General features: G+C 37.5%; 1 protein-coding gene across 1 annotated transcript in view; it reads right to left on the minus strand.

The window, feature by feature from the left end:
* Window positions 1-11,436, minus strand: part of BARD1 (BRCA1 associated RING domain 1) — an 81,897-nt gene that overhangs the window by 57,263 nt on the left and 13,198 nt on the right. Inside the window, exons 3-4 of the mRNA XM_078070032.1 lie at window positions 2,091-2,149; window positions 403-1,379 (exon numbers count right to left, since the gene is read on the minus strand). Coding sequence (XP_077926158.1) covers window positions 403-1,379; window positions 2,091-2,149 — 1,036 coding nt within the window. The remainder of the gene's footprint in view (window positions 1-402; window positions 1,380-2,090; window positions 2,150-11,436) is intronic.

Below are 11,436 nucleotides of genomic sequence, written 5' to 3' on the forward strand. Positions count from 1 at the left end.
CATACAGAAGTCTGTCACCTCCCACACAGTCCCTAGCTCTCTGGCTAGGTAAAGATGTGCTGCCAGCAGAACTTGGCAATTGTCTGTATTCATAAAGCAGGAGAATGTGGTGAAAACTGAACAAAACCATTATGGAATAGACAAATGAAAGCCCTTGGCAAAATAGAAGCTGAAATATTGAGATACTAGTTTTCTCCTGCAAGATCATGCTCCTCAGGCCCAGGGGCCACTGCTTGGAGGTGGGGAGGCGGTCCCTGTGAATTTTCTTCTCTGGTTTAAAGGAAGTATCACATGTGGTAGGCTAATTATCCTAGTCATCTTATGTCACTGTTCATAAGCCCCGCAGAAATTGTTTTATGGCTGGTCTCATTCCAAAACTGTATTTCAGGGTAAGCATCCTACCTTAATGGAAGCAATATGGAGCAGAGTCTCTCCTCTATGATTTCTTTTCACAGCCATAAGGCTAGTGGGTGACAGCTTCGCTGCTGAGGGGCTAGACATCATCCGTCTGTAACTCGGGCTGTTCAGTGCAGAAGGTGGCATACCTCGTGAGAGGCTCATGGACTCGTCTGATACATTACTCTGTCTCCGCCTTAATGTGTCACCAACTTTGAGTTTGCTTGAGGGTGGTGAGGGGCAGCCAGGCGATGGTTTGTTTTCCAAAAGCACTACGTGCTGTCTGCTGGTGCCAGGAATGCTGCTCCTGCATCTCTTAGGGACGGGACTGGACCGTCTGCTGCGACGCACACATCGCCCACTGGGACCTGACAGCAAGCACTGCTTAGATGGACGAGGATTTGCACAGAGCTTCTTCTCAGGACTCACTTCTTCATTCCTGCTCTCCGTTGCTGGGGACTCTATGTGCTCAGCCACTGGAAAAGAGACTTCAGTTAGGCTGCCACAACCCTGTGATTCCACGGCACAGCCACTGGCGAGTAAATCTATCTCACCATTTGTCTGAGGACTAGCGATAACAGACGGCTGGTTGCAGAAGGACACCAGCTTTTCCTTTAATTCCTCTTTGGAGTCAAGTTCACCATCTTCTTTTTCTGCCTCCAAGTTCCATTCTTGGTTGATTTCAGCTAAAGTTTTCTTTTTCTGTTTTTTTCCAGATCTTGCAGAAGCCTTTTTAGCCTTCTCAGAAACACTTGTTGGAGGACTTGTAGAAACAAATTCGTACATGGAAGCCTGCTGAGCATTCTCATCATTTATCACTTGAGGCTGGGTTTGCACTGAAACTTTACTCACGACATATCTGACCTTCTTACTTCGAGGACTAAACCACATTTTTATTGAATTCTTCTTATTTTCTGCATCATTAAATAAATTTTCCCTAGACGTATCTTCTTTCAAATCTGATAGAAAAAAGGAAAAGAAACCTGTTACATGAACTTAGTCTCCCCCAGCTTGAGCTCCCAAAGAATTGTGTTTTTAGTTCTCCTAAGTTGTATCACATTTCTCTACCTCTTTCTCCCCTCCTAGACTATGAACTCCTTGAGAGCAGATATTCACTTCCTGAACAAATATTTACAGAATCCTACTTTAATTCCAGACAACATTCTAGGGACTGGCGATACAACAGAGAACTAAACATGGAACTTAAATTCCACTGAGGATGGGCAGAATAGACAAATAAATAAATAGAACATACAGCATGCTGGCGGTAATAAGAGCCATGGAGAAAAGATATACTAGATCGACAGATAGGCAGGCAGATATGGGATTTAATAAGCAGTAGTCAAAAAAATTAAGACTTGTTAAATGATGCTTCATTTTTTAAAAATACTTCTGGAAAACAACCAATATACTACAAATAATCAGTAATTCACTACAACAATCAACAATTCACTACATGGCCAAATTAAAAGAAAACCATATGATTTTCTCAACAGGTACAGGAAAAAAAAAGACAAAATCCAATATCCATTTATGATTTTAAAAAAGAATCAGCAAGTTAAGGATAGGAACTTCTTCAACCTGATGAAGGGCATCTACAAAAATACACAGAGCTACTATCCTCCTCAACAGTAAAGGACTGCAACTACCATTTTGTTCCTACAAAGGAACAAGGCAAAGATGTCTGTTCTCACCACTTCTATTCAGCAACATAATGAAAGGTCTAGATAGCACACCAAAGTAAGAAAAAGATCTAAAAGGCACACAGATTATACAGGAAGATATAAAACTGTATCTATTTACAATTGGCTTGCATCACTATACAGAATATCCCAAAGAACTTTTTTTTTAAATTAATGAAACTAACAAGTACCTTTAACCTACCAAGGTCATAGAATACAAAGTCAATATACCAAGTTCAACTTCAACTATATTTCTATATAATAACAATGAACAAATGCAGAATGAAATTTTTTTTAAAAAAATTGGTATTAAAATAGTACAAAAAAAGTACTTAAGTAAATCTAACAAAGTATGTACAAGTTATGAAAATTATGAAACACTGTTCATGAATAGGAAGACTCAAAATTGCTAAGATGTCAATTCTCCCCAATAGATCTACAGACTATATATAATCCAATGAAAATTCCAGGCTTTTTTTGTAAAAATAGACAAGCTGATTCTAAAATTTACATGAGAAAGCAAAGGAACTATAATATGGAAAGTAAAAGACCTAGAATAGCCAAATCAACACTTAAGAAGAACAAAACTGGAGGACTCAGAGACTTGTGAGTTCAATTGACTTCAGACAAAATCAATCTAGGGGTTTAAAGACAATAGTCACAACTCTTTAGGTCCATCTAATATAACCTCAAGCTATGTAAACCAGAAATTAATGTGAATGAATGAACTACAACTACATACTCAAATATATTCTTCAGCAAAAGAAGCCAGATACAAAAGAAAACAGCTGAAACGAATTGATGAGTTAAGTCAAAATAGTGATTATCCAGGAACTACGGGGAAAGGAGTTAGTGACTGAAAAGGGGCAACAAGAGGGGCTTCAAGAATACTGTCAATTCTTCTGGGTAAGTTCAGTTTGTGAAAATTCATCAAGCTATACAGTTATAACGTGTATACTATAAAAATTTTTTTAACATTTTATTAATAATCAGATATTAAAACTCGTACGAAGATTCAGTAAAATCTAAAAAAAGAATCACTGCTCCTAAGTAGACCAGGTGCCACATTTTGTGGGTGAGGATTCTTGTACAAACACCTCGGTGCGTTAGCTAAGGTCATCAAGGAAGGCCTCTCTGTGAAGCTCACTTCTGAGCTGAGACCTCACGACAAATGACAAAAGGGAAGCAGCCACATAAGGATCTAGGAAAGTGGCTCCCAAGTAGAAGGAAGAGCAAGTGCCAAGGTCCTAAGTTGGAAATGAGTTTAGCACATTCAATGGACAGAAAGCCACTGTGGCTGGAGCTTGGAGAAGGAGCAGAAAATTGAGTCCGACAGGTAAGCAGAAGCATTCTATGAAGAGCTCAGCTTCAAGTTTTACTGCTGGTATTCCTCATTCCATCAGCCTCTGAAGTGGGAGGGCTTGGGACTTCTTCATCTGCAATCACTCCTTTGGTAACCTTACATCTATCTATATACACACGAACAACTTCAAACATGTACGTACAGCCCAGACCTCTTCCATGAACTCCGGACTAATATTCGACTGCCTACTAAACAGCTCTTACATGCAAGTCTACTCCTAGTAAGTATTTCACACTGAACATGACTAAAACTGAGCTCCTGATCCAAATCCTCCCAAACCTCCTACAGTCATCCCCATCTCAGTAAATGACACATCATCGATCCAGTAGCTCAGGAATCAAACTTGGCTCTCTCTCTTTCATATCCTCTATGCAAAATGCAAGTTCTATAGTTCTACCTGCAAAATACATCCAAAATCTGACCACTTCTTACTGCCTCCATTCCTGCCAGCATGGTATAAGACACCATCATCTTGCACTAGATTATTATAACAACCTCCTGAATAATCTCCCCGATTATGTACTTGCTTCCTCCCCCATAAGTGTATTCTTAACACAGCAGTCAGTAATCCTTTTATAACTGGTCAAATCATGTCACTAAAACCCTCCTGACTTCTACTCTGACTCTGAATAAAAGCCAAAATGTTAGTAGCCATCTAACGGGTCAGAAACAACCTGATTTTCCATTACCTTCCTGATCTCCTCTCCTGTTCTCTCCTTATTCCATTCTAGCCACTGGACCTCCTTGCTGTTTCTCAAACCAATAAAATGTTTTATATAAGTCAGATGGCATGACTACATCTATGTTTTACAAGATCAGTCCTGACTGGAGAGAAAACACACTGGAAGAAGGCAATGGGTAAGAGGCCAAAGTAGGAGTATAAGTAGATGATAACAGACTGGAGAGGTGGTAGAAGGGGGGGAGGGGGAAGAACTCTTTGAAAAGCATTTAGGAGATAAAATTTACAGAATTTGGTGATACAGTGAATACAAGAAGGCAGCAATGACAAAGATGATTCACATATTTCTGGCTTACACCACTGAAGGCAACCTAGACACACTGATGTGGGGAACACAAGCTGCCAGGGATCCTGAGCAGCCTGTATGTTTCTGCAGGGTACGCCAAGAAGGCCCTGGCTGCTCTTCACCCAGACCACTTCTTAGGACTGTGTTCCCAGCGAGCCTCTCTGAGGGATGTGGCAGTGTCTGCCTGTGGGAAAAAGAGCAGGCCTATTTCTGCTTACTACAATTCCCCAAGGTTAGAGTTCATTTCCTGTATTGCAACCCACTGTGTGTGCAGGATTCCACAATGAGGCCTTTGCCAATTATGATCAAAGATGCAAAATTGCTATATAAAACATTAGCAAATCAAATCCAGGAATTTCAAAGGCAAGATGGTAAGATATTTGCAAATTGTAAATGTGTATACCCTTTCACAAGCAATTTCACTTCTAGTCATCTTTCTTACCAAGTATAGAAAATACCCACGCATGTACCTGCAAACATAAATGTGTAAGAATGTTAACTGCAGCAGTATCTGGAATAGCATAAATTAGGAAAAAAAAGCAGTGTTCATCAATCAGCAATCGGTGAACTATGGAGCATGTAGACTACAAAATCGTATGTGGTCACTATATACATCAGTGGACAACCCAGAGATCTTCAAGACACTTTTAAGTGTGGCACAATCCCATTTATGTTCTAAAAGTCCTACTGCATTTATGTCCAAATAGTTTCATAAATTCACAAAAGAAAAAATATAAAGTTAAACAATGAAAACAGTACCTCTGTAAAAGAAAGGGATTTTCTACTTTTCAGCAGAGGGAAAAGGGTAGAGAAGGACTTTCACACTTTATACACTTTGATATAGTTTAATCAGTTGTAAAAAAGAATGCTTTTATTTCTTATGTAAATTAAACAGCAAACAAAACCTGTTTAAGGTTATAAACGTGGCTGCTGAAAAGAGGTGGCATTTGAACTCATACCTATTTTTACTAAATAAACATCAAAACTTTTCACTAAGTACACACTATATGTGATACTATAATTTATAGTAAGAAAATAGATTTGGTTTTCATCTACGGTTCCCCGTACAGAGGTCCAAAAACCCTTGTAATGTCCTAGAGAATCCACAGGGGCATCTTTTGTTTTAAGTATTTAGTCGTAGTTCCAGTGCCTAAAATAGTTCCAGAGGAAATGGGTGTCTTCTGTTATTCATCACAGCTTCTTTCAACCACACCGAAGCTTATGTTAATGAGGTGACTTCCGGGTCCCTCTGGGGGGGGGGGGGCTGGTTGCCAGGGGAACCAATCAAGATTAGAGTTACAACTTTCAGTCTCACCCTCAACCTTCAAGAGGGGAGAAGATACACGTTGAATCAATCACCAATGGCCAAGGATTTAATCAACTGTGTCTATGTAATGAAGCCTTTAAAAGAAAAAACCCAAAAGGAAGGGTTTGGAGAGCTTCCAAGTTGGTGAACACGTGGAGGTGCGGGCGAGCGGCACACCCACAGAGGGTATATAAGCCTCACACCCTTTCCCTCATGCCTTGCCCTACGTGAATCTCTTCTATCTGGCTGCTCCTGAGTTATATCCATTTATAATGAACAGAAATCTAGTAAGTAAAACATTTTCTTGAGTTCCATGAGCCACTCTAGCAAATTAATCAAACCCAAGGAAGTCATGGGAACCTCCAATACATAGTCAGCATCTAAAGGGGGGGGGGGGGGCTTGTGCGACTGAGCTCTTAACCTGTGGCCTTGACGTTATCTGCAGGCAAGCAGTGTCAGAAGTGAGTGAAAGAAACTGTAGGACACTCAGTGTCACAGAATGACTTAATGTGGGGAAAACCCACACATCCGGCATCAGAGTGAAAAAAAGGAAACACACAGGCAAAGTGAGTTTTTCTTCACACTATGTATGTATTATAATCTCTATATGTATTGTATTTTTTAGACCTACCAATCTTGCCCATTAACAGATGCTTAAGAAATAGTCAGTGAATGAGTTGTATAGTGATCTACTTTCTGATTCTGTCAGTGATCCCCCTTCAAGTTGTCTTATTTTGTTTTTGCCTTTAAGCCCATTCATTTTTCTTTAAAAAACATTGCCCTCAATATTCTTGCCTCCCACCCCACACAGACAGGTAAAACCAACCCAGGTCAGCCCAGCACAGTGGTGAGCACAATCAACAGTGCTGAAAAAATACTGATGAATAAATTATTTGATATCTGCTCTTAAACCTTGACAAGTATTTATATGAGAGGTTAGACTTTAAGGGCTAGAAGAAAACTTGAGAGTCATACATCCAATTCTCTCACGTAAAGATGAGAAATTAAAGGAGAGGGAGGTCGGTCGCCCAATCCAGCACTTCTCTCCTCCACAAGAACTGGATTACCATGAGGCTGTTTCAGGTCAAAGAGCGAGCACAGGAAAGGCAGGTAAACTGGAAAACCACCACCACCACCACCTTTCAGGATTAACAATGCCTAACAAATAATTTCCTACTGCCTGATACTCATTCTCCAAATTAACACAGACTTAATCTCCTTTGACCAACTAGAGTACTTGGAATATGTTTTATTCATCCTATTTTAAAAAAAGAAGAAAAAGGAAGCTATCTGATTATGTATTTTTCCTGAGACATTACTCCTCATTCAAGATGAAGAGAACTCTTTATAAGCCTTCTCTTACATTACAGAATCTAAAGCAAAGTTTTAACAAAGTTCTAAAACTAAGTTACTTTAAGAAGAAAACCAATGGCATCTTACTCTAAGAACTGGTAACATCTGCTGTGTAGGAAATAAATGTGTCTGATGCTACTAAGGTGTTACATAAAATTGTCAAGTGTGCTTATTCCTGAAAAGTTTTAATATTTAACAGATAAAACATAATTTTAGTTTCATTTTTCTTATTTGTTTCTGGGAATACATTTCTTCTCAACATCCTCATGTCTTAAAATAACAGCAAGAGAAAAGGAAATTATGAAATATTATTTTTGAATTCCTTTCAGGTATTTTTTATTCACACAAAACACTATTATCAGTTTAAAATTATTAATACACCAGAGGATTAGTAACTACAATCTCTCAAAACTCTTAAGTTCAAAATTGACTCTTCTATTCCTCTTTCACCTCATATTTCTTGAGTATAAAACTATCTTTATAAATAGATCTGCCAAGTAAAGATGGCACTTTAAACAGGTAAGAAAAAATGAAAACTAGTGGATTATAAAAAACAAATGATTTTGTATTTAACTCTGTAGAAATTTCATAGACCTTATACTCTGCCTAGCAAAGGAATTCAGTCAAACTCCATTCTACTCCAAAGAAGCCATCTCTTCCTCCTGGGGCAAACGGAAGCATTACAACTGGCTAGGCAGTGAGCCAGCAAACCCAGCTGGAAGCAGAAGCGTGTATCTGAGTAACGTCAGACTCTGGGGCACTCTTCTTATGCCCTGGCTGAACATCAGCTGACCCACAAAATGTTATCAGGTCAGGATCTTGGAAATAAAAACAATCAGAATAAGGTATCCATTCACACAGAGACTAAGTCTAATTTCTAACAAGGTCTTTTCTCTGCAGTGATTGGTAGACTTCAAAAAACAAGTCATTTGTGATATAATCTCGAATCTAGAGGAAAGGTCAACATGAAGTGTTACCAGGATTGCTTTTTTAAGACTAAGGATTACAAAGACTGAAAGGTTAATCCTCTGGTAGTCTGTAAAAACTTGTATTTGATGTTCTAAAATTTATTTTAAAGCTAGATGATGACATTTTCAATTAAACACAAGTCAAATGCTGAAGTCCTTGATATTTAAAAAAATTTACAAAATGTAGAATTAGGCACTTAAGGGAAAATTAAAGTAGCAGCAACACACTCAACTGACTAAAAAATCTAAATCTAAAATTTAAGACAACAATTTCATATTCGGGTGTACCTACCCCTTAACTTATAAAGATGTGAATGAAAAGAGCATATGTTCATGTAATTTATATGTACACAATAATTTACTAATCATCCAGTAACAATGCATACACTCAGGAAGATTTCATGTTGACCTTTCCTCTAGATTTGAGACTATATCAGAAATGACTTGCTTTTGAAATTACGCTTCTTGTCCTAACTAAGCAAGGACCACAACAGCAAATGTGATTGTAAATCCTGAATTTTACACAGTTATCTAAGTTAAGACTGTAAAAAGCAAAAGCACCACCCCTGCTAGAACATAAATCATATTATTAACAGCTACAACAATTTTATGAGTGAATGCTTCGAAGCACAATAAATTGTCATATTCATTTCATGAAGAAAAATACTGGTCCTTCCTCTACACAGTAAATTTCTTAATGATGACATTTTAAAAAAGTCTATTCTCTGAATATAAATATTTCTGAGAAAACCACAAAATATCGAGAAACAGAGATGCACATGTTGCTAAGGAGCAGCTTAGCCAAGTTTTTTCTTAAAATTTAATAATAAACTATAGAAGAAGGAGGCAATTAGAAAATGTGATTTAGCTATCATTAATCTACATCAAAGGATTATAATGATGTACATTGTGTGCCTTTCAAATTATTCTATTATAGGTTTCACAACAGAAGTTGAGAAATCTTTGACAAACTAGTCCCTTATTAAAAATCAAAGGAAAGTACTTTGCTACCATCTGTGCAACATTAACGCCTTTACTGAAGAATGATTAGTTTGTAAGAAGTACTCAGTTCCATTTAAAAAAAAAAAACAACAGCAACACAGCTATTCAAATGTTCATCTTCATCTATTATAAAAAAGTCATAACATATATGAAACACTATGTAATTCACTCCAGAAAGACAAGCCTCTCTCCGGAAACCAGAGAACAGAAAAGGAAACTGTGATCCAATGAAAGCACCATCAAAGTGCTTTTGTTTTTAACTGTACCACCACCACCAACACATTCCTCAAAGAGCCTGACCAGCACCTGCCAAGTCAGATTTAATAGGATGGGAAGCAATATAAAATACAAACTTTTAAATTTGACTCTATTAGTAGAAAGCAGATTATGTTATAAAGAATAAGGTAAAATTATCCATAAATGGTTGTCAGAAAAATTTGCGACAGACAATCTTTTCTCTTTAAAGTACACTGAACCGAGGAAAATCTGTTCGAGTATTTGAAAGCTCATTTTAAAAAGTATTTCTATAAATCAGGCTTCTTTATCTCCAGTATACCATGTACCATGTCCATGATTTGACAAGCTCTTCCTAATTACCCACCTTAATTATGGTAATTATATATTTTATAGTAAATGCAAGTAACAAGGTTCATTTGAAAGATAAATTGTGAACTACAGGGTTTAAAAAAATAGAGATGTAGGAGATAGCCAACCATCCTGCTTAAATCATCATCCTCAACACCCATTTAACAGAACCATATGATTTTCAAGCTAGACCTTAGGGATAACTTAATTGAATACCCTTATTTTATGAGACCCATTTCCAATTTCCTCATTATAAAGAGGACAAACCATTATTTGTCCCCAACTGTTTGTTCCCTGTACCTATTCACCGAGTACACCTTATACCACTTTAGTTTTAGGAGTACTTGCTATATAAATCAACATGAATTACTACATAAAATACTGAATACACTATAAAGAAACAAAGAACAATACTCCCCAACTCAAATGCCCTTTGAGGCTAGTTTGTTTTGGGGCCCTCAGGAGGAAAAGTTGATGACAATGCAACTGATAAGCAGAAAAGGCTCTGCACCATGTAATTTACAGATCTGGACAGATATTTTTATTTCAGTATGCTTATTCTCTAGATTTACCATCTTCTATAAATGGAGCAAAGGAGGATGTTACCATTATAAAATGAATTGTTGAAACCAAAACCTAAGAATTTGTTTTAAAATTGCTTTAATTAAGTTTAGTCTTTGGGATATGAATTAAGCCTTAGCACTTCCAATCTGTCTCCAATTCAAAAAATATAATGAACACCTACACTCATGAAAGCTTTGAGCTAAATGATAAAACAGTAAACAAGAAACTTACAGTGTGACCTCCCTGCATAACCTAAGTCCTCAATTTCCTCACCCACAGAATAAGGGACTCAAGATGACCTTTCTGCTCCTAAAATTCTGATTATATGTTATCCAAACTGAAATTTCAATTCATTTTAAAGTAAGTAAGGTTGAAGCCAGCACTACTAAAGTATGGTAAGGACAAAAGTAGGTATTACTCACTATAATAAGGAAGATGAACACAAAATGGCTTTCGAAAAATAAATCACCATAATTCCCTCCCCAAACTCCACATCGATTTTTAGATGAGAAAGACAGCATTCTAAAAGGCCTCAGGCCCCATACAAAAACTTGTTCTAAACTCAATGATTTTCCACAGTATCTTTAGTAATGATGAAATGTGGAGGCATTTCAGAGTCCACAAAATATGAAAACCATATTAAAGACTCAAATATCACCAACCACAGTAAAATTTCTAGAGAAGTTCCCTGCTTATTCTTCTCTTCTCTCAAGTACCATACCAGTACCCCATTATGCCATAATTCACTACCCATCAAGAGTTACCCTATTCCCTTTTTATCAGCATTAAAAATGTCACTTAAAAAAAATATCCATTACTTGTCATGGGCTAAACTGTGTTCCTCACAAACTCATAAATCCAAGTCCTACTCCCGGCACCTCCGGATGTGACCTTATTTTTGGAAACAGGGTCATTACTGATATAATTGGTAAAAATGAGTAGAGTGGGACTCAATAATGCAGTATGACTGGCATCCTTATAAAAAGGGGAAATTTGCCACAAACACGCATACAGGCAGAACACCACGTGGACACAAAGACAAACCAAGCAGAGAGGCCCTTCCCTCACAGACATCTTTCCCTCACAGACCTTGAAAGCACCAACTGAACCAACACCTCAATGTAAAACTCCTAGACTCCAGAACTGTAAGATAATAAATTTGTATTTTTTAAGCCACTCAGTTTGTTACCAC

The sequence above is a fragment of the Halichoerus grypus genome, chromosome 4, assembly GCF_964656455.1.
Source record: "Halichoerus grypus chromosome 4, mHalGry1.hap1.1, whole genome shotgun sequence".
In the NCBI taxonomy this organism is placed as follows: Eukaryota; Metazoa; Chordata; class Mammalia; order Carnivora; family Phocidae; genus Halichoerus; species Halichoerus grypus.